The sequence below is a fragment of the Pleurodeles waltl genome, chromosome 8, assembly GCF_031143425.1.
Source record: "Pleurodeles waltl isolate 20211129_DDA chromosome 8, aPleWal1.hap1.20221129, whole genome shotgun sequence".
In the NCBI taxonomy this organism is placed as follows: Eukaryota; Metazoa; Chordata; class Amphibia; order Caudata; family Salamandridae; genus Pleurodeles; species Pleurodeles waltl.
Genome location: NC_090447.1, coordinates 1347476683 through 1347501729, shown reverse-complemented (window position 1 = coordinate 1347501729; position 25047 = coordinate 1347476683). Strand labels below are relative to the sequence as shown.

The 25047-nt window shown below is 43.5% G+C and overlaps 1 protein-coding gene across 1 annotated transcript in view; it reads right to left on the bottom strand.

Moving 5' to 3' along the window:
• Nucleotides 1-9063: 9063 nt before the first annotated feature.
• Nucleotides 9064-25047, bottom strand: part of PDGFD (platelet derived growth factor D) — a 985364-nt gene continuing 969380 nt past the window's right edge. Inside the window, exon 7 of the mRNA XM_069202356.1 lies at nucleotides 9064-17987. Within this exon, the coding sequence (XP_069058457.1) occupies nucleotides 17856-17987 (132 nt within the window). The 3' untranslated portion in view covers nucleotides 9064-17855. The remainder of the gene's footprint in view (nucleotides 17988-25047) is intronic.

Here is a 25047-nt window from a genome sequence, read left to right as displayed (position 1 = left end):
CATTTTTTGGATGGGAACGCCTACCTTGCATGTCATTAACGCAAGGTGGTTTCACGTATCCAGAAAATGACGCACACTGCATTCGCGGGGTCGGCCGTCAAAGTATAAATATGGTGTTAGGTTTGCGCCGAATTTGCGTCAAAAATTTTGATGCAAATTCGGCACAAACAGAGTATAAATATACCCCTAAATCTGAAAAGGCTACCAGATGCAGGCTTTTGGCAGGAAAATAGTGACTTTCTAAAGTCACTATTTCAGAAATAGTGAGACAAAATTCCAACTTCTCATAAAGTTGGATTTTGTTTAACTATAAACATGAGTCTTTGAAGTATTTTTTTAGTTAGTGGCAATCTTCAGTTAGTTTCATTAAATGTAATCAAGTGACCCCGTGTTTTCAATGGAACAACCAGTGTTGCTACAGTGAAAAATGGGTTTGGAGCTGTTACTGTCACTGTTAGCACATGTAAACCATGAAATTACATATGTCCTACTTTTAAATTCTATGCACCTTTACTTAGGGGTGGTAAGGTCTAATTCAAGGGGGGACTAGCTACTATTTAAAAAGAAGGTTTAGACTTGGCAAAAGGGTGATTTTTTACAAGTTAAAATGGCATGTTTAAAACTGCTCAGCTAGGCTGTTATGGCATGCCCAACCTCATGTTTGACATGGTCACTTTAGTGGTGGCACAATAAGTGCAGCAGTTTACTAGTGCCATTTCACTTACAAGCCCAGGACACATAGGGTACCGTTGGACTTGGAACTCTGCAGGGTCACCCACAAACACTGCTCCTGTTTTTGTTGGCTTTAGGGCTCTGTGAACTTTACCATTGACAACCAGTGCTAAAGTGTTTATGCTCTCACTTGTAAAATTTGATCTAATTGGGTAACACATAATTGACACATTTACTTTACTTGTAAGTCCCTAGTAGAGGGGTAACACATGTACCCAGGGCCTATATACTAAGTGCTTCTAGTAAGCCTACAGCACTTATTGTGCAACCCACTTAAGTAGTTCTTTTAAACATGTTATATGCCTGCCATTGTGCCTATGTGCAGTTTCAAACTTCCAGTTTGACTTGACAAAATATACTTTTTGCCAGGTCTAAACGTTCCTTTTTAATACATATATCACCCCTCGGGTAGGCCCTAAACAGCCCACAGGGCAGGATTCACTATATTTAAAACGTAGGGCATATACTTTTACCTTTTATATGTCCTGGCAGTAACAAATTCTTCAATTCATTTTTCACTACTGCAAGGCCTACCTTCCCCATAAGATAACATTGAAGTTACCTTATTATATTTAATAAGCCATAACTTCCAAATGGAAGCAGGTAAGCAGTTCATGTTTGGTGTCTTTGGAATTGTATTACAAATCCGCTCTCATGGTAAAGTTGGATTTTAAATTACAAATTTGACAATGCCATGTTACATTATTGAAGTGGGAATATACCAAATTAATGAAACTACAAGTAGTAAAATTAGCTCTGTGTGCATTTTTCATGTAATTCTACATATATGTAAAGTTTGATATTTTCCATTGCTTTTTCAAAAGGTTACAAATGAGAATCAGCCTGCTCATCGATTTTTGCATATATATATCATAGGCCATTTAATCAATATTGAATATCAGATTTGAAAACCAGATCAACAGTTTATTTGTTTAACTAAAAGGCAATAGAGAGCTGAACAGCTGTGCAGTTGGGGACACAGAAAGCACAAGGGAGAGCCACTTAAGATTTCATGAACATAGCCTCTCATTCCTGGACAGATAGTCTAAAGAACCACCACATACAACACTGTTAACCACCACCACACACTTAATATTCTGGTGATCAGTGGAAAGGATTATCAATTGTTTCCAGTTCTACAAAGCAGGAAGCTGTCTTTTAAGTCATACCTGCCTAGGGAGTCCCCTTAGAATCACATAGACATTATGATTCATGACCTTTCAATGTAGATGAACCCTTTCACATCATCTCTACTACAAGAACTCAATCGATAACGTTGCTTTCAGTAGAAGGAAACCTTCTCCAAGCTACTATTGCTACATCATTCATATGAAAGCAACACAGTTTCCACTGACTCTTTTAGTCACAGGCATGGCATTCTACAAGGATTGCTTGAATGTTGGTATTTGATGGTTAGGTTTTTGTTTGACTCCATCTTACCAGGCCAGAGGTTGTTGCAGGTGACCATCTGTTTGAGAATTATCCTGGAAAGGATGTCATTCTCGCGTTTACCTCATTAGAATAATTGTACTTCACTACCTGTAAATAAGACTTTTTCATTAGTCAATCAAAATTCATGCAATTACCTATTTTGTTTAGTTTTTGCATTATGGAATTTACTACTTTTGAAGAAAATGTCTCACTAAGAGACATTTTCTGCTCAAAAGCAATCCCCTACCAGTATTTTACAAGACATTTTTTATGCAAAGTGGGCACTAATTTGGAAAATTCATTTAAGATACAGACAAACAATATTTCACTCTAAAAATGAAAATTTGCATAATGCAATTACATTTTAGAGAAGTTCATAAAATATTACAAAAGGAATTCTGCAGTTTTGCTCTCCTCTACCTGTGTCAAGAACTTTGAATAGAAATTGTATGTTATGAGCATCACAAATGTCTTACTTTCAGACGTGATCAAACTGTAATATAATTTAAAATCTTGAGGCTGCATTACAGAAAATGCCCGAGGGCATAACAGGTATGCCAGCCCACTTTGTTCACTTTGGTGTTAAAGAAGGGGCTGCAGAAGATTGTGTGCCCCTTCTGTAATACTGATAGTACTGGCACACATGTAGCACCAGTGCTATTGTGAGAGGGTGCTCCACACATTTTCATAGGGCCACATCCTCAGGCAAATGAGGGAATCACTTTGCCGCTGCACCGTATAACAGATGTGGGCCCAGAGGCAAACATTCCTTAGCTGGTCCACTGAAAGTGCACCACATAAAGGTGTCACCCTGTAAGAAAGAAAAGGGTTCTCATTCATTCAGAAGTCCCTATTCACTCATTTGTGTGTCTTAGCTTAGGGAGTAGTTCTGGCACTCAGGTTGGAAGCTTTATCTCTCTAGAGATGTCCATAATTCCTGTGCTGTCCTCATCAAACCTCTCAAATGCTGGGACGTAAAAGCCACCTGACCTTTGGCTCTGTTGGTCTGGAACCTCTGATTTAGGACAATGGCTCTCATTATGACATTGGCAGTAAATTCCGAATACCGCCGTGGTGAAGGCTGCCAATGTACCACCGCGGGGGCGAACATCCATCTGACGGATTATGACATACACACACAAAACCGACAGAAATCAGCCACAACCACAAATCCGCCAGATCCAATTAACGCAATAAACTTTCGGAACTAGCACCCATACCTTTACACCAGCAAAATAACGCCTTCCAAATAATGACACAAGAATCACCACTGCAGCAGATATGGCCACCCAAAAACAAAGCAAGCCAACATTGGCCAGTCCAAAAAACCCACACCTGACACAAATACACACACCCCATCACTCACCAACAGCACTATAAAGCACACACCCTCATCACCTTATCTTGTAAACACGAGAAGACTGCGAACACCTTTCCAGGTCAATCCCAGAGATAACTGCACACATACACCACAACTACCCATTCATCCGGCACGCACCACGCACCCTACCACATCACTCAACACCCTCTGCACAACACACACAACACCCATGTACCCACAAATGCACCCCATTTCACTGATGACGAGTTGCAGGTGATGGTGGAGGAAATAGTCAGGGTAGAGCCACAGCTGTCTGGAGCACAGGTACAGCAGATCTCTATTTCCAGGAAGAATGAGCAATGGCGTAGGATCATGGACAGGGTGAATGCACTGAGAACAAACCCACGCACAAGGGATGACATAAGGAAGAGGTGGAATGACCTAAGTGGGAAGGTGCGTTCCATTGCAGCAAGGCATCTGCTTGCCGTCAGGAGGACTGGAGGTGGACCCCCATCTCCTCCCCCACAGTTGACAGAATGGGAGGAGAAAGCCTTGGCAATACTGCATCCTGAGGGCCTCACTGGAGTAGCCGTAGGACTGGACACTGGTGAGTCACCATTACCAACCTACCACCACCCATACCTGCATGCCATACCTGCATGTCACACCCTCACCCTGACTCCATTCACCCCACTCTATCCCACACAGTGCACCACCCCAAAACCACACCTAAATGTCTACCCCTGCATGCCATACCCACTGCAAGCACATCCCTCCCAGCTCTGCATGCACACCCACCAGCAATGCATGGACAGCATGTAAAACTACCAATCCCTCAAACCATCACCATGGGAGGATGGTGGTGGGCAACCCCAATATCATTGGGAAAGGTATAACTGTGGAATATGTGACAGACAATAACCCTAACAAATCACTTAAATCCCCACAGGTGCACCAGCCAGTGTCAGCGGCAAGGAGGTGCAACGGCAACCCAGTCCCCCACCAGAAGATGCTCTCAGTGATGCCAAGGGACACACAGTAGTCATGCACAATGGCATGGGGTATGGACTCCAGTAGGAATGCACTGACATAAATTGGGTGGGGACTTAAGCTCACCTATCAGTCACACTCTGTGGTTCTGTAGTCATGCCATCACCTGTGGGGCACTGCTATTCCTCAAAACATAGGCACCATGCACAGATCCAGTATACTTGGCAGTGAAATGGGAGATGCACTGGTCAGCAAAGCACACCATCTGGACACTGAAAGAGTGGAAACTCTTCCTATTCCTGTACACCTGTTCATTTGCCCTGGGAGGGACTAAGGTAATATGGGTCCTGTGAAAGGCCCCAATCACATGTGGTGTGCATCCCATTGCGTAGAATCCAGCCTTCACAGTGGGCAAATCATCAACCTGGGGGAATGCGATGTAGCTGCACATGTGTTTGAGCAAGGCACCTGCACAAGAGGGGGAATTGCTGTGGGGCTTCGGATAGCAGGTCTCAGATCAGGCTCCAATTGTGCACACCGCTCTGTGATTGCAGCCCTGTCCAGACTATAGATGAGCATGATGTGCAGGTCCTCCAGTGTAGCCAAGTCAACAAGGGGTCTGTACACGGGTGCTTGACTCCGCCTCCTATCCCTCCGCAGTGGTTGGTATCTAAGCGAGCCAAAAGTAAAATGGGTGTGACTACAGGACCTATGGACACACAACATCATAGTACACAGAGCTTTGTCTAGCTGTGAACAGTCGACTCCAATGGTGCACATATAAATTCAAAACATGAGTACCAGCAGTAGGAAATGGCAACCGCCTGTCCTGTATGCAGGGACAGGTGGAAGTGACCTCACTCTGCCTGCGTTAGGCCTCATAGTGGTAGGCCGTCTGCACCACTGTGCTATTCCTCACTGGCTAACATGGGGCTCTATGGAGTACATAAACCAATGATGATTAATGCCGGAGGTGACAGTGTTCACTGCCACAGACGTGACCACCATTTTCTTTCTACAACTTCACTTGATTCCTGACTTTCCACAGTGATACATCTCCACTGTGGGTGCTTCTGTGACCTGTGTCTGCAACCTGCCATGGCCCATGCACAGGGGAAAGGGCCCCAGCCTCACTTCAGGGGAGTTGGAGAAGCTTGTGGATGCGGACCTACCCCTCGATGGGCAGTTGTATGGGCCTCCAGACCAACAGGTGAGTACATCATGGGTTTGTTGCATGAGACATGGCTGCATGTAGATGTCTGTGTGTGATAGCAGTGTTGCATTTGGGTGGGTATGGCTGCAGGCAATGTGAATGCAGACAAATGGGTCATGTGTGTGCTTGATGAGGGGCAAATGCTGTATGTAAGCCATTTGTGTGACAGGCTGGATTGTCTGGTTCATGGTGTCCTTCTGTCTGTGTTTCCTCTGCAGGTCAGCCCCTATCAGAAGAAGGGGTTGTGGTGTGCCAACTCAAAGGACGTGCAGACCCTGGGGATCCATAGCCGGCGGAGCATCCACTGCAGGAAACGGTGGGAGGACCTGAGACACTGGGCACAGAAGACCACAGAGGCCCAGCAGGGGACGGCCTTCCAATGAGGGAGGGGTGCCCGTCGGAGCCTGACCCCCCAATGGCCCCCATACTGGCAGTGGCCAATCCTGAGTTGGATGGGCGCTTGAGGGCAGCACAACAGCCACAAGGGCGTGAGTACAGAGTGTGTGGGATTAATTTTTTGTTGCCTGGCATGGGATTTTGGGTGCAAGGTTCTAGGCAGTGGATGCCCCAATATATTTAGCCATTCCTGTGTGGTCCTGCTCAGCTATGTAGGGTGGTATGCATTTCTGGTTTTGCTAGGTAGCTAGCATACCATGGCAGACAGGGCTTAGTTGGTCCCAATAGGTGTGCAGATGGTAGTGTTTGGGTTCCTTCCTGCTGTAGTACCTGGCAATGGTTTGTCACTGTGGTCCATACTGCACAATGTAAGTCTATCTATGGTGTTTTTGCTGTGATTGACCCTGTGCTCCCTTTCTTTCTCCCCACCCTCTCCTTTTGTCGTCCTGTCCATGTGTGCATTAGCATCATCTGGCGAAGGAGCAGGCGCACTGGCGAGTGAGGGAGCTGCTGTCCACGGGACCCAGGAGGCATAGTCCACAGACGCCGAGGGGACCAGTGGGTTGGAGGTCATGGGGAGCACCATGGTGGGAGACTGGAGCTGATACTACTGACTCTGGTTCCTCCTCCGATTGAAGTTCCCTGGTGGTGACGGACCCCTCCGGAACCACCCCAGCTATAAGATCTTCTGTCACCCCCGTACCAGCACCCCCCTCCCAGTAGCCCCCCATCCAGTTGCCTGTGCCCGTTCACCCAGGAGGGTGGGCGTCTCCTTCATCCCAGGCACATCAGGCCCTGCCCTAGTCAGCTCTGCTGCCCTCACTGAGGAAGCTATTGACCTCCTGAAATCCATCTCTGTAGGGCAATCAACCATAGTGAATGCCATCCAGGGTCTGGCATCCCAGATGCAGCAATGCAATGCCTTCCTGGAGGGCATTCACGTTGGCTTGGTGGCCCTACCGAAATCATTTCAGGCGCTGGCCTCCATTCTGACAGCAGCCAGGGTCCCTGTTTCTTCCACCCCCCCTCCAACTACCTCTTCCCCGTCTCCTCTCCCCCACTCACACATTCTGACAAGATTGCACCCAAAACAACAGACAGGACACACACAGACAAACCAAAGCACCACACTTCAGTCCACAAGCACACACAGTCAACACACAGATGCAAATACAGAAACAGCCACTGCCTCCACTCTCCCCCTCCTCCTCCCTCACAGTCACATCATCACTCACACCTGCATGCACTACATCAACAGTCCCAGATCCTGCCACTTGTACAGCCTTGCCCACAGTCTCCACAACAGAGGACCCGCAGACATGCACTTCAAACACCACATGTACAATCACCACGACCACCATCACCACCTCATGCAACACACCCACCTCACTTGCAGACACCACCACAACATACATCCCCCCTTCTGTTTGTCCTCCCCCACCCTGCCTGCCCCCCTCCAAAGACACATAAACGCTCCCACTCAGACACCCAACAGCCATCCACCGCACACATGTACACTGTTTATGCACCTGCAACCAAGTCCGGCCCACCTACTCCTCTTACAACCATTCCCTCTACCTTCACTCCCATTCCTCCTCCCACACCCTGCCCCACTGGTTCTAAGAAGTATCCTTTCCCACCTTGACCTCTTCCCTATCCCCCTGTCCTGCTCATAAGAGGAAAGTCCCCTCCCCCAGCCCAGTCCCTTCCCCTCTCATTCCACTCCTGTTCATCCCCTTAAGAGTTCCCCACCATTAAGAGGAACAAGAGTGGCAATCCAGACCCCCGTCCCAAGGCAACTCCTCTGCCCCCTACCCAGAAGGGCAGGGAACCACCCCCTCCCAAACCCAACCCTTCATCACCCCCACACCACTGCCCCCCTCCTCTGCCCCCTGAAGTGTCTGCTTGCCATCTCCATGAGGCCCCTGCACAGTGGAGTGCCCAGGTTGTATGGAGTCAAGTTGGGCCTTGGACGTGTAAATATGTAAATATTTATTTATTTGAATTTGAACTCGTCATCTAACATGATTATAGTGATTGGACCAGAGGTATGTGTCCTAGATTTCTTTGCTCCTGGGTTCTGTTGCTGTCGATTTACTCTTCAGATTGTTCTGGGTGTGTGGTATGTGTGTATGGTGTGTGTTGTGCATGTGTGTGTTACTCTCCCCTCGCTCCCTTGTGTGCTAGGCAGCTGTACTCTGTCTTCGTCAGCGTTGGTGCTCCTGAATGTCCATTGCGTTGTACAGCATCAGGATGACTTACAGTTTTGGTTCCATGGTGGCCGCAGAGTCCTCTGTGTCCCTGGAAGTGAGTGTCTCCTTTTATATGAAGTATTTCCAAAAGGCTAACGCCTCGGAATTCGCCGTGGTCAGTGGTCGTACCGCACTGGCGGTTAGGGTGGTACATTGGCTGTTTATGGGAGGGATCTCCACCATGGTCATAATTTGGCAGTCATTAACGCCAGCCTGGCAACGGTTACTACCACCATCGCCGGCGTGGCGGTGACCTGACCGCCAATGTCATAATGAGGGCCAAAGTCTAAAGAGATTTACATCCCTAATTATTTGCGATGTGTTCCCTAACATTAAAAAACTTTTTGAAACGTGTGTCAATTAGGTAGCTGATACACGGAGCACATTCCCTGTTATAATATCTCATGTTCCTGGTGAAACAGAGTATACATATTCGGTAAAAAGGATTATATGCAAACCAGATTAAATTATGTAGAGTGATTACCTTTTTATGTGACAAGTTCTAGCCATTTGCAACGGATTCTTCCTGTTTGCTCACGACAGTAAAGCAGGATGTCGGTCTACAGTGAACATTACAATCCCATAAGCACTATGCAGCACTTTTAATGTGGATCACACTGAATTTTACCGCAAACCTAAATACTTCATTAAGGATTCCAATGACTGTATCTCTGTGATGGAAATAAAAATATTCTATCGCTCCATGAAAACTGACAAAAATGATCAGATTTGTTTTATTTTAAAGCGTTATTTATTTTACATCAAAGCTGGAATCACGTGCTACATAGATAAGAGGCCCATCTAGAGCGTCGGAGATTATGTGTACTGTAAAACAGAAACTATATATAAAAACGTATTTGAGAAATTCGGTTCAGTTCATACAAAACACTCCAGAGCCAAGCAATGTTCCAGGCTGGTGAAACTATTACCAATGTGGATTTCTGTAGGTTTCCCTAACAACAGAATGGGCACTGCAAATTTGGATTTTCGAAAGTGACACGTAAATAGACGATTACTTTTTAAAAAAAACATATTTGAGATTTAAATTACAGTATGCGGGACTAAATCAATGATAAAACATCATGAATGGCAATAGAAATACTATACAAATACAAATAGATATTGGCAATAAATAAGAAGCTAGGGTTATATCACTCCTTAATGATAGGTTTGGGTTATTGATAGTTGAAAAGACGGTTAAAGCATATTGGAGCCTCTGCGAATAGCAAATTAATGTTATGCTGCAACCTATGCTCATAAACATGTTCAAGCAATGGGAAAGCCAATGGGTTGGCCTTTAACGATCGGATGCAAGTAAAAACAGGCACTTCCAAATGCGGTTTACAGGTAGCATGCACAAATGTCATTTATTACATTAAAGCCTGTCCTGTTGGCTTTGCCTATTCTGGGGGAAATGTAGCAAAAAGATTGATTTAGTTTAAGAATATGTTTCAGAGATAAACCATTGAATGTGACAAACAGAGTGATGATCAGGAGTACTCTTCATTTATAAAATAGTCCCTCATTCATTGCAATCGATGAACTTCCTGGAAGGCTGAATTGCACATTCAATAGCCCACATCATGAGCTGAGAGAGCCATGCCCTTCTGGGGATACACTATATCTGGCTCTGTCAAGCCAGGCCAAAAATCGAGTGAACTGAAGTGATGGCCAGATCGCAGTGAGCTGGAACCTAGACATCCTGGGCTTTTGGTTCATTAGGATTTTCCCTGCTCAGTTACACATGCAGAAGAGTCTACTTGAGTACCAGACACTGACGCCCATATTTGTACTTTTTTATCGCCACGTTTGTGCCGCTTTTTGATGCAAAAACGGCGCAAACTTACAAAATACAGGTGGGCCATATTTATACTTTTTGACGCAAAACTGCGCTAACGCAGTTTTGCGTCAAAAAAATTAGCGCCGGCTAACACCATTCTGAAGCGCCATGCGGGCGCCGTATTTAATCAATCACGTTAGCCGGCGTTAGCCGGCGGCGCTGCCTGGTGTGCGTGGAAAAAAACGACGTACACCAGGCAGCGCCGGCGTAGGGGGATATGGGGCTTGGGCGTCAAGAAATGGGGCAAGTCAGGTTGAGGCAATTTTTTCGCCTCAACCCGATTTGCGCCATTTTTTTTCACTCCCAACCCCCATAGAAATGACTCCTGTCTTAGCAAAGACAGGAGTCATGCCCCCTTGCCCAATGGCCAAGCCCAGGGGACTTCTGTCCCCTGGGCATGGTCATTGGTCATAGTGGCATGTAGGGGGGCACAAATCAGGCCCCCCTATGCCACAAAAAAAAAAAAAAAAAAACACTTACCTGAACTTACCTTAATGTCCCTGGGATGAGTCCCTCCAGCCTTGGGTGTCCTCCTGGGGTGGGCAAGGGTGACAGGGGGTGTCCCTGGGGGCATGGGAGGGCACCTCTGGGCTCCTTCAGAGCCCACAGGTCCCTTAACGCCTGCCTTTTGCAGGCGCTAAAAAACGGCGCAAAAGCGGCCGTACGTCATTTTTTTTGACCCGCCCACTCCCGGGCGTGAATTTTGCCCGGGAGTATAAATCCGATGCACATGCCTCGGAGTCGATTTTTTAGACGTGAACGCCTACCTTGCATCTCATTAACGCAAAGTAGGTGTCCACGCAAAAAAATGACGCAAACTCCATGGACTTTGGCGCTAGACGCGTCTAACGCCAAAGTATAAATATGGAGTTAGTTTTGCGTCTAAATTGCGTCAAAAAAAATGACGCAATTCCGGCGCAAACGGAGTATAAATATGCCCCAGGTGTGTTTTGTAAGTTTGCGCCGTTTTTGCGTCAAAATTCGGCGCAAACGCGGCGCTAAAAAAAAGTATAAATAAGGGCCTGAGAGCGGTAGGAATAACATTGTGGACAAGGGTAATCGACGAAAGATTGCCACCGGTTGAGTCTGAGCGCTGAGATCTTCACTTTCAAATGCATCCCTTCAATAAACACTGATGATAAGGTTGATAAATTATTTCCCATGGAAACATATGGAGCAATTTAGAATGACATGTGGGAACATGAATGAACACATTAAAATTCTTTGGACGAACAAACTGTGCCTTTTGAAAAAAAAGAAGTGACCCTGAATTAGTACTACAACACTGCTAAATGTTTTCTCTGGTTCAGCAGAAAACACATGCAAATAATAAGAAAGATTCTTACTAAGTGCTCAAAGGGCTAGGTGGACATACACTGGCATCATATTAGTCAAGTAGTGGTATCAGCACCCCATACCACCCTTTAGCTGATTGTATCGCATCATTGTCTTACTGACTCAGGGGCATTTTTGTTAAAGAAAATCAATGACAGTGGTGGTCCCATTAACAATAACATATTTGTTTCTCAAGATTCACATGCCTTATAAATAGTCAAGACTTTTCATCATGGTCTGCTAAGCCCTAAAGCTGCTACACAGGGTAAGAGGCTTTAGGAGTAGAGCTTCATTCAAGCCTCTCTTTGAATAATCAGAAGACACACAATGAGATCCATTAGCCTTTACTCTCATTTCACTGACTACAACACTTTCTAAATACAATCCTTTTGCTTCAATGGTACTTACACCCAGGAGAGACACAAATGACACTTCCAGATCTAAAACGTCACTGGACTCTGAAACATCATCCCAAAGGCCAAACTGAATGTGTCCACCATACAGAAGTCATTATTAGCAGATTAACTGCCTGGTTAAGTCCGTTTAACATAGCCTGTGAAACTGCCATCCCAAAAGGTAATCTTTACGAGATCTAGTTCTTGACTCCTATGGACAATTATGCAGTAGAAATTGAAAAACGGAAACAGTGATCCAAGATGGTGAAGTCTTTTGGCCCAGCTGGACTAAAGAAGGTCCCCCTCTCTCAAATCCTGCCACCGACTGTAATAGTGACTAAGGATAACACTTTGGCTGAAAGGACATTAAGAACAATGTTCTCATATGGTTCAAAACACTGACAATGTCTCCTGCAGTAAAAGCCAATTCCAGGAATGGAGTTCTAAACAAAATGCCAGAGCTCTCAGCCAAACCCTTGCCGAAAGCCTCAAGGCTTAGAAAGCCATGCTCAAAATATTCATCCACAGCTCAACAAATACACACATTTGGGGGACACTACCAATAAACTGAACAAAAATTGTTTACAAAAACCATCAAACTTATGAGCCATTCCAGCGACAGAGATGAAAGCGCTTGAGATTCCAGCAACATCTGGGATCTCTTATGTATATGTCAACTTATCAAATGTAAAAATATTGATATGCAACAATACAGACAGCAAGATGTAGACTTGTAAAGTATTATTAAAATAAGCATGGGATGTGAGTGTAGATTTAATATTCCAACTCAGTATCTAACTGCCTTGATAGTAATGTGTAAGTTAATGCCTTGCAATCAGTACGGTTGCAGTTCAATATTTAAAAGCCATACTATTCTCCCATTGTCTGGATTAGGTAGCTTCTGTGGCTGACTACACTAAAAGAACCCTGGCCAGAAGGCAAACTCTAGCAAAGACACACAAAAAGCCAGATGACATTGGGAAAGAGGGAGAATATCTCCTTAGCTATGATGAAGACATAATTCTTCACATAAAATCTTGGAAGAAGTGTTCTTTGGCAAAGAAGACCAAATTAAGGCTCAGACATCATAAACAAATGAGGACGGATGCAAAAATCCTTATCTCTGACCACACTTTTTCCAGCAACAATGGTACAAAGCTTTCATTGGAAAAAAAAACCTCCCCAGCCCCAGACAAAACTTTAGGGCCAAATTAGTTACATCATAAAAATCAATCCTACCCTGCTGAGTCATATAGATTTTGTGGCTTGGTTGTAAGCCAGAAATAGGATCAGTTGACCTTGACCGAGCAGAGCAAAACTGAAAAGTGAGAGAAAGAACGGGATCAGTTCCTTCCAGTTCAATCAATGATTATGCCACGACAAGAAACATGAGAAATATTCAATAGCAAATCATCAGTGGTTGACTCGACAAATCCAACTCAGAATCTATTTCCAGATGTTATGGGGTTAGTCTCACTGTCTGAGCCCCTGTGCTTCTAGTAACACCTCACCAAACTCTCAATATTTCTGGAATGAGGTGCCCAGTGAAGCAGGAGATGGTGATCAAACACTTTAATAAGAAGACTGAACAAGTGCACTGCCCTCTTTGGATCCCCCATATTGTCATGGACGACATGACATTTTAGATGATGCCCAATTGTTGTTGATGTTTTACTCTTTGATCAAGAGGAAGGAACTCTGAAGCCACATAATGACAAACTTTGGATTTCACGTGGTCAAGAAGATGAGAAAGAATAAAATGAAATTTCAAAATATTTGTAATGAATTGAGGTCCATCAGCTTTGCATACAGCTGTTTTGTATGGTAAGACAACCTGCCAGAAGAAACCAAATGCCTCCTCCAGTCAATCAAATAAATAGATCATTTGGTGCACTTACTGTAGAACCTGACTATCTTCTGTTGGAAGTGGAGGTGGCGGTTGAAGAAACAGAGAAACTGCTAGAGAGATAGACGAAGATCGTAGGCCATTAAGATGCCCTTAATTGAGTGTATCTTGATATGGAGAAATCACTTTTAAGGTGCGATTGCAGAGGAATGTGTTGGCGCATTTCAAGTACAACACCAGTCCAAATTCCTCTTGAAACTACTTCACTAGGAAGATTATGGTTTAAGGTTCTAACGTCCCCTCCATCAAACAGTGATAATTATGTTGCACTGAATTCACATCATAAAGAATGATGTTTTGCTGGACACATTCAAAGACGGACATGGACAATTCTTTAAGCAAGAAGTACAGACAGAAGTTCCAGATCATAACAGTTTCACACTATATCAAGAGAACGATCTCCATGTTTGAAAGAGTCTTTAAATCTGGCACCCGATCGGCACATTGAGACGAATGAGAGGTAGACAGTGATAAACCCATACAAGTGGGGCAAAGAAAGTCTGAATGAAAAGTGACCCTGTAAGGGAAGGTATTGTCTCATATCTGACAAAGATTTTCTTAAAGATGACAAGAATACTGAAGGATCGGAATATCACCAAACCAGCCCTATCAGGAGAATGAACAGTCATGTTGTTTTGTCAAATGCTTTTTTAAAGATTTTGGAAACTCCGAAATAAATAACTTAGAACCAAGGGATGTCCCTGTGTTGGATATTCATGACTTCAATTAAAGGTCTTTAATGTAGGTATCAACAAGTTTGAGACTGAAGAAGTTCAATGCAAAATAAAAAGTGGAAAGGCACGGAAAGCTCAAGTTTAACTGTTTAAGATACGTCAGAAAATTGATTAAAGGACTGGGCAGTGAATCCTGCATAAGATCTTGCTGTAAAGCAAAATATATGGCTGTTAAACATTGACAAAGACTATCATCTACAGTTTCTGGCATTGTCTAGCGAAGAGGCCTACAGCTTCCAGAGAATGATGTCCTAGTAGATGGACAATCAGCACATGCACCTTCGTTGAGTGCTAGAGGAAGGCTATGAGTAGGCACTGATCTGGAGACCTGACATGTCGGGCATGATTAGTCTTTGATCATGGCTGTCCTCCATCATCAAAACCAAGGAACAGATATATGTGCAGGCTTTAACATGGAAAGAGGAGATTACTTTGCTCATTATCCAATAATGCTGCTGCTCTGTAAAGACTCTCAAAACAGGCTGAGTGGGTGAATAAAGTGGGAGGTCTTAAATAGAAAGGCAGCTATTTTTGCCTGACTCTGAGGTGGAATCACCCTCACAAAATAGTGAATCTGATGATGAGTAGGAATGTAACAGTAACTTTGGGTAGCCAGGCCCAGCTCTTTAGCGCCAACTGTCCCACAGGAAATAACTCCCTCCCTGCTTTTATTAGCAGGTCCGCGTGATTTGCGGCTATTCTAATAAACAGGGGGATCCACAAGCCACATGTGCAGGGTATGTTAATTAGACTTTTGTAATGCTAATTAAGTTTAAAAATGGGTTCTCCCAGTTGCCAGAATCCTAGAAATTCTCAAATTTCCCTGTCCTCAAATGCCCCTGTTACTTGTGATCGATTCTTCTGCAACACACCACAGTGGTGCCCCATGTCTGAGTAGCACAGGGTGCATGCAATGACAAGTTGGATACACGCTTCATTGTAATTCCACTCAGCATTTGTAAAAATGCAATTTGCATGTAAATCAATGGTGACAAAATCAAGCAGCAACAACACAGAGTTCGGCATGCCATAACTTTTAAACATTTTTCATTACGTATTGGAATGCAGAAAGGACCGAGCACTTTAGCCATGTTCTTTTTGTTTTAGAATCAAAGTACTTTCCCGCAAAATATGATAATACATTTGTTAGTAAGAATCGACGTCATCTGTCGCGTAATCTGTCGAAATCAACGGAAGTGCAAATATCAGAGTAGGATGTATTAGAATACCCTATTTTAGAGAAGAATATTTTAATAAACTTTGTGCTTGTATGTTTTCGGCTGTATCAACAGAATTGAGGATTTTAAGAATATCACAGACCCTTTACCATGTTTCTTCCATTTGTCTCTTAATTCACTAATATGGGTTTTATTAGATGATCTGTAACGCTAGTAGTTGCACCAGGGTGATTTACAAACGTTTGTTTAGTAATTTGTAGAACATAGGCGTGTAATTGTGAATAACAGAAATTGAACTAGAGAAATGATATCTACAAATGTTAGATAAATTTATAATAGCTAAATCATTACCTCACGAAACAGCGTTTGCCATTCTCCATTGTAAGCTGTGATATATATATTTTTAAAAGACAATTGATTCTTTATTTTCATTTAGTTCTTTTCACCATGAAATTAAAGTTTAGAATTAAGGCAATAGTTAGAACTAGATCTGTTGCAATACGAGGTTTCCTTCTGCAGGGAATCTTCAAAGAAAATGAAAACACACTTTTTCTTCCCATCCTATCTGATGAAGCACAAGACTCGCTGCTCACGTTTTGGGCATCTTTCCACTTCCTGTACTGATATTTACTTAAATGGATTAAGAGATGAAAATATGTGAAGCAACTTGCCATGAACTCTCTTTAGGCACACATGGGCTGAATGAAAGCATGTGCTGGGGAAACCGAAGCTGCACTGTGATGTGACAAACATTACTGGGCATACTTAATAAAAGTAGTGCTGCACACAGTGCAGCGCCGCTTTTCTTGGGCCCTTTAGCGGCTCTCTACCGCCACCATGTGTGCACCGTCCACCATGGTGCAGGGTGGGGGGCAACTGCGTCATTTGTTTTAAGCTATTGATGTACTCTGTAGGCGTAGCACCAAACCTTTAACGCTACTCCTGCAAAGTAAATAAGGGCCCACTGTATTAAATGGTGTGGCCCTTTTAACGCCTGATCTGAGTAGGATTAAAAGTGCCACAAAAAAATGATGCAAGAAATCTGTTAGATTCCCCTGCGCCACATTTTTGCCTCCCCTAAAGGGGGTACCCCACCTTTGCACACATTATGCCTGGCGCAGGCATAATGCAGCGCAAAGGCAAAGTGGCACAATGCATGCATTGGACTACTTTGTAAATATGGCCTGGCGTTTTTGGCCTTCTAACGCCACATTAGTGTAAAAAAATCACACTAATGTGGAATTAGAATGGCACTATGGGCTCTTAAATATGCCCCTGAATCTCAGTTTACTGCTAAATTCACTATCAGACTTGTCCTATAATCACATTTCGAAACCGTAAAGCATAACAAAAAACCCCAGTGCACGGCAATAGCAAATATAAGAGAAAAAGGTCACAGGATGAAAGAATAAACATATTTACAATTTACCAAATTCAGCTTCTAGGCACTTCCAAGATACAGCTGAGGAAGCCATTAAAGATACATAAAATAACTGGCCAATGTCACAAGATGTGTTCCATGGCACAATATGGTCTTAAAAGTGGGACTTCTAGTACATCTTGAACCAACCTCTCCCAACTCTGACAATACGCATTAATTAAAGCACGATTTTGAGAGTCGCCAGTCACCCTAGGTAGGTCAGGATATAATCATTTCACTAGGAGATTACTTTAAAATGGGATTCTCAGGTGATCCAGCCTATACATTAGCCTATTTTGCATTATTTGGAAGCACTAATCCCAGAAGAACGTATACTTCAGTGGGCTGCACGGGTTAACAACCAGGTAACAGTGGACTACCACAGAATTCATGGCTGATATCTGAACCCTATAAGCATTGATCATTCAGCGATGTATGGGCTTCTAATCAACCCCATACATATCATATTGGATGCCATATGTTCAGATACCTTACATGCTATGTTCATGCTCGATTCTGGCCACAGAGTTAGGTTTCTTAGATGCTCGTCTAGCTGCCCCTGTGCTAATTAGCAAAGCAATGCTGCAGCACAGCAGTCATTTATTCATTGCAGTGCAGGCTAGAAGCAAAGTTCTGTCATCAACCGGAGAGACCTTTCTCCCTAAAATGATAGTGTCCATAAGATGCAAACAAACAGGATCTGCTGTCTGGTTTATCGGGGTGGCCGGGAACTGCAGACACAATCACAACGCTCGTGGTGCTCCAACTGAATGTCCACCAGGGCAATGTTCTTGGTTCTTCCCTTTCTTTTTAGGTGTCCTGTCTCGGGAGTAAATTTCAAAGCCTACAAAAGAAAAGAAAACAGAAGCTTCATTTAAGATTGTGGAAAAAGTTATCATCTCAACACACAAACGGCTGATACACAAATGTAAACTTGGACCTGAAGTCCAAGAGCCAATTCACAAAGGTAAACTTAGACCTCAGGTGTAAACTTAGACATCAAGTCTAAGTTTACCATTGTGAATTGGGCCCAAAATTTGTAACAAGATCACTTTGATCACCTGCTTTAATACATAGATTTCATCATCTCTTGTAATACATGGCTTTTATCACCTTTTGTAATACATGGCTTGTCCTTGTTGACACAAAATACCCTCACTACAAGTCACCGAATGTGCTATTTCACTTACCCTACCAGGCCTGCATTGTATAAACCAGAACATTAGAAACAGCAAAAATTGTTGGATGAAGCGATACTTAAAAATGATAATGATAATAATAGCAATTGTAAATCATACAGCTTCACAATACTAAAAGGCTGCAGACAGTCTAAAAGCACCAGAGAGTGATAGCAAGAAACTGAGATGATCCTTGTTATAGCCACAACCCACATATCTTTATTTCATGTTTCCATAACACCTATCTGTGAAAATTATAGGTTTGAAACAAAGAACGTGAGTGGTTACCTAGCTCACAGAATGTGCCAACACTGGAATCTTTCATGTTTCTATGGAGAAAGCTGAATAAATATATATATAACCAAAAAAACAAAGGTTACAGGGGCATTATAGTAAGGTTCAGAATTTACATGCATAAAAACATAGAAATTCGGCGGGTATAGTTAGAGTTATTTCAAGTAACTATAACTCGTGCCGGCATCATGCAGTTCTAATTACTCAGGGTATTACATCACTCATGACATCTTCTTTGATATTGATGATGACATGACTGTAACATTTGCAGTAAAAGTATTGATGAGAAAACTGTGGATGATGAGGGCATGAGTTATAGTTGAATATTTTGTGAATAATTTGTAAAAATTCACGAAAATTCATGAATTTTCATGAATATCGTGCACCATGGTGCAAAATTATATTAAATGTATAATTTGGCCCTACAAACACACGTATATCACTCCCCTGGGTTCAGGGTACCTTCACCCTAAGCCCTTATGCCACTTTGAATTTTTACCCCCAGGGACCATGTCCCGTTAAATAGAATGGAGGTCTCAACTTTCTAGTCAGGCTGTGATCAGCTAATTGCAAGGCATTTTTTGCAGGCGTACCAAAAATTCATGAATTTTGTGAATTATTAGCGGTCGGAGATATACAAATTAATTTGCCCCTAAATATCTCCTAAACTACTGAACAGATTTACACCAAATACCAAAAAGCACAATCTCTGTACTGGCAGCTAGCTTTCTGCTAAATATGGCGTAATTCTGTCCAGTGGATCAGGCTGTAGACGTGTTGACAGGTCCTATGGGAATTAACATGGGAAATGCAAAAAATTTTGAGCCCCCTTCTTCTCGACCCCCAGTTGATGGATTACCCCGAAACTTCCTGTGCACAACAAGAATTACCGGGCCATATTTGTTTCGACAATTTCATGAAGATTTGTCAAAGAGTGCCAAAGATTAAGGCAAGTAAAAAAAGACTTGTTCTTTGGAAACATGGTCCTAACCGCCAGTAGGTAATATATATATATATATATATATATATGCACACCTACTAGAGTCACCACTGCGTAGGTATAATCGCATCTAGGTTTCCATTAAAAATAGATTTTTTTGGTTTGCATATAACTTTGGCCCCAGTCTTCTCAAAACTGTCCAAAAAATGTCTCATCCACCTTAGCTCCTTCCTAGAAAGTTTTGGGGTGATCCATCAAGTGGGGATCGAGAAAAAGGGGGGGTCCCAAAATGTGTTTTCCCATTTCCCTAGAAAAATGTAACTGCAATACCACAGAAAAAAAATTCACCAAATTCGGCAGAAAGGTAGACCATGATCCAACGTGCTTTTTTGAGATTTGGTGAAAACCTGTTCAGTAGTCCTTGAGAAATGTAACTTTAAAATTAATGTATATATTATGCAGCTGAGGATTTGCTGAGCTACACTCAAGATAAGATCTGTTTGGCTGCCACCACATCAACAAAGATGTGGTGGCTGCCATTTTAGGACTTGGGGACTCAGTCCCTTGTTCTGAGAGAACAAAAGTAAAAAACGTATAGAAAGGCAGGGTAGGGAAACCCTGTCACGACCTAAGCTTGGGGAGGGTCACAGATGGGCTCCACCAAGCCCCAAAACATTATTTTTTATTTAAAAAATGGTGGGCTCATGCATTTTTCTTTTTTATGCCCTCTGGGTCAGGCCAAGGCACAGGTGGCTGGTACAACATTGTTTTATTGTGGAACGGGATGTGTGGCTCCTTATCAAACATTTTTAGGCATGAGGACCCCATCCCTTGAGGCCACTTTATTTTTAATGCCAAGGGAGATGTGCATCCTCACTTGTTGAGCTTTTTTAAGGCCCTGGGGACCCCATCCCCCAAGGCCCATTTACCTTTTTTCAGGGAGGGTAGTGCATGGCCCCTCGCCACAGCATTGTTTTAGACCCATGGACCATATCACCTGGGGCCATTTTACTTTTTTGGGGGGAGGGGGACATGTAGTCACCATCTTCAACCATTTTTTAGGCTCCAGGGATATAAGCTCATGGGGCCAAACCAGTTTTGTGAGGAGGAAGTATGGTGTCCCCCTCCACAAGCCATCCTATGGCTCCGGGGTGTGAATTGTAGCTACTTTAAGGCACAAGTTATAGTTCCTTGAGATGACTATAACTGCTGAAATTTAGTGGTATATTTTAACTGAAATTTACACCGAACAAGGCATCCCATTAACCTTTGTTTTTTTTCAGAGAATTTCTAAGGGTTTTCACTAAGGTTGTTCTTATGCAAAGGAAGATAGGAGTACAATTCCTAACTACCTATGACTGTTCCTAATCTTTGTTTTAGAGTGCAAACCAAGTCAAAGGGCAGACCCCAAGAGGGTCTGGAGATCTACATCTCGCAACTCTAGATGTAAAAGTAAATTAAATCGGCGTAAAAGAATCCTGGTTGTCTTAGTGGAAATTTGGTTGCTTACCTGGACTGAATCCTTACTAATTATAAACATCTATAAACACCCTCGCCGACCGGTAAAACATGTGATCATAACAAAACTCCACACCATAATAGCAGATTTTACATAAAAGTATGCCAGTGCCTAAATGCTCATAACAATATTTGAATAGTGAATGGAAGGGCATAAGAGAACCAGTGAATGTATTTTTTCTCAAAATCTCATTCCATTTTACATTACACATTCATGAGCCTTGTTTGGTTCAGAGATTTGTAATCATTTAAAATTGCCCATCATATTGAAAGTGATCACAAACCTCAGACCCTGCAGTTATGTAAAAAAGGACTTGAGCAAGTAAAAGAACTGGACACAGGCTAGGTCTTCACAACAGTGTGTTTTAGGAGGCTCAGTAGCTAAACCATCAAGGACATCTGTCATTTGGTAATGGAAAATATGGCAAAAACAGAAGTGGACCCATGAAAAGTATGGGAGTTGGGAATTGAGAAATTAATAAACGCAGGACCTTATTCACAAGAAACTGGCACATAGGGATTGATGTACCAGTTCTCTTACACCAGTCCTTGACCCCCTAATGACGCTATGTTAGCGCTGTATTTATGATACAGTGCTACATGGTGCACGTTTCCACAGATGCATCAGAAATTCTGCCGCATCTGTGGCGCTAAACAGACACATTGCTGGACTAGCATAAAAAAATGATGCTACTCCAGCAATGCGAGGGGGTCCAATGTTAAAAAGCCAAGCGTCACTTTAATGCCTGCTCTAAGCACGCGTTAAAAAATTGGTGCTGTGAAGGAGCAGAATGGTCCAGTGAAATCTTGTAGATTTCACTATGCCAGTTCTGAGTGGCTGTTAATAGGGGGAACACCAACCTTGCATACATTATACCTGACGCAGGTATAATGTGGCACAAGGCTTTACAAACTGGCACAATGGTCCCATTGTACCAGTTTGTAAATGTGAAGCACTGTTGGGGACTGACTTGCACTACCGCTGCATCAAAAAAATGATGCAACAGTGGCACAAGGGGCTTGTAAATAAGCCTGAGGTCTCTTACAATACAAAGAAAACCCCGTCCTAATACAAAATAGAAGGCCCCCAGATTGGCTCCCTCTGTCGCTAAGGGCTGTTAAAAAAAGCTTAATTGAAAGCTCTGAATTTTTAGACGTAATCCATCCTAACCGCCCCCCAACAAAAAGCTGCAATTCTATGTAAGAAATACTAAAAGAATTATGGGCAATCAAATAAGAAGAAAATTATACATTTTGGGTGTATCTATTATATGCAAGCAAGTCAATGAAGAAATGAGAAAGATTTCTGGACTATTGTAAATAAACATGAAAAGGGATGCCCGGAGGCAAATAACTTAAGTGTTGGCAACAGCAAATGCGGTTCCACTGCACCGGGTGCTGTCTTCGGTAGGGGGCGCCATGTATGCAAGTATATTATGATTTTAAAAGCACCTGCACAGTGTTCCTTGCCTCCAGCAATTTTTAGGCAACAATACAAATGTCAAGATAACTCTGGTGATTAATGTTCTGCCTGGAGGGAGATCGAAGTTTTGAGGGGCAATGCTAAAGGTGGTAGTGTGGCAATCTGTGGTGGAGGTGATCATGGTGGGGGCAGGAGGTGCCAACAAACATTGGCGCACAGGGTGCCACCAGCGCTAAGCCCAGCCCTGCACGCAGTACATATGAGTGCAACAGCGACCTTGCAACCGAGTCCCAAAGGGCTCATAACAAAGAACAAATGGCAACTTCTGCTAAGTGCAAAAAGGAAGCCCACCCTATTGAAGTTCGAAGAGAGCATGATAAAGAGCAAATGGCCCTACTCCTTATAGAAACAGATACAACAGTGATCATGGTGACATTATATTTTACAAACATACCAGTGGAAGCATTACGGAGGAGTGCATATCATGCCGTGGTTCAACTATATATTAAGCAATGCCATCATTATGCAATGGCCAGAATTATGCTCCTGGTAAGTATGAACATGCCGTGGACTGCTACATTTTGTTTCCACCATTATGCTGTGAATCGTCATTATAATGATATGGCCTGCATTATACCACAAGTGAGTGACATTTTGGAATGGTTGATATGCAACGAGCAACAATTGTGCCAGTACCTGCATTATTCTATAGGTGACTACCATCATGCCATAGATGTCTAAATTATCCCGATAATGGGCAGCTCATTCTGCCTTACCTCTTACCTCTTACATCCAACTACACAAGCAGGCAAAGAATGATGTGTACCCTATCAAACACATAATTAGCACACACCACCAAAACAGCATCTGCCTTCTGCAATAGCTTGCATGTATGCTTTCAGTCAGTGAAATGTATATAGGATGTGCAATCCACCAGAGTTTCCATGTGGTTTTAAAACAGCTACAAAGCTGCCAAGTAGTTCATATAAGGCCATGTAAGAAGGGGATCAGTTTAAAAAATGTTGTTGGTAAATAGCATGGTCAAAGGAGATTACTTCGAGTGTGGCAGTAATGTTTTTGTGTACAATGGATTTGCTGTAATAGTCATTTATATCAAGCCTATCTAAGTTAGATTACAGTCGATTTTAAATTTTAGCTGGTAGTGATTGATGTGTCTAGTCATCAAAACCGCCAGGCTCTAAATATCATCAAGAGCTGTACACATCGTTGACTTCTAGGCCCAAACCATCATCCAACCGCCTTTCCAAACATGATGCAGAATTCTGAGTAGGTGTCCAGAGTCCATTTTTTATCACTGTCTCTATTCTCAGACCATAGCAGACTTCTGACAATGCTCAATTTTAAATACAATTTTAAAGGGGTTCATTTCAAATCTTGCAGGTTGTAGACGTATATACCCACTGGATGTGGAGCCCAAGATTTTTGCTAGAGATTTATTGAAAGAGCTGGGCGTCTGGTACTGGTCATTCAAGTTTGTCCTCTTTAATCAAACTGGTTTCCAAATCAATTGGTTTTCAATATTCTAGCTTTATCTTTAGTTATCTTCAATTGTATTACAATCCCACAGATATCTACACTGCCTGTAGAGTTTAAGTCAGATTTCAACAAAGTGTACACGAACCACTTACGAATAAACCTATCTGTAGGGTATTCCTCCTCTCCTCCTTTGTGCAATACAAATGCAGTTTACAGATATGTGGCTGAGGGTACAGGTGGGTGCTGGTCACACCGTCCCTTTGGGAGTACACATAGGGCCTCATTATGACCCTGGCGGGCGGCGGAGGCCGCCCGCCAGGATCCCGCCCTCCAAATTACCGCGCCGCGGTCAAAAGACCGCAGCGGGTATTACGAGTTTTCCCCTGGGCTGGCGGGCGGTTCCAGTAAAACCGCCCGCCAGCCCAGGGGAAAACGACCTTCCCACGAGGATGCCGGCTCGTAATCGAGCCGGCGGAGTGGGAAGGTGCGACGGGTGCAGTGGCACCCGTCGCGTATTTCAGTGTCTGCAAGGCAGACACTGAAATACTTTTCGGGGCCCTCTTACGGGGGCCCCTGCCGTGCCCATGCCATTGGCATGGGCACGGCAGGGGCCCCCAGGGGCCCCGCGACCCCCCCTACCGCCATCCTGTTCATGGCAGCTTTCCCCCCATGAACTGGATGGCGGTAGGGGGGGTCAGAATCCTCATGGCTGCGGAGCGCGCTCCGCAGCCATGGAGGATTCCAAAGAGCAGCGGAAAGTCAGCGGGAGACCGCTGACTTTCCGCTTCTGACCGCGGCTGAACCGCCGCGGTCAGAATGCTCATTGGAGCACCGCCAGCCTGTTGGCGGTGCTCCCGTGGTCGGTGGCCCTGGCGGCCACCGGCCGCCAGGGTCAGAATGACCCTCATAATGTGTGGACTAAAGCAGGACTGTTCTAGCAGGAATATTAATTAAGCTGTATATAGTTGATTTAAACAACTAAGTAGTGACTTGCTTAATTCTCCTAAAACCAGTTGCTAGCTCATTGCAGTATGTTGATGATATAATATTATTG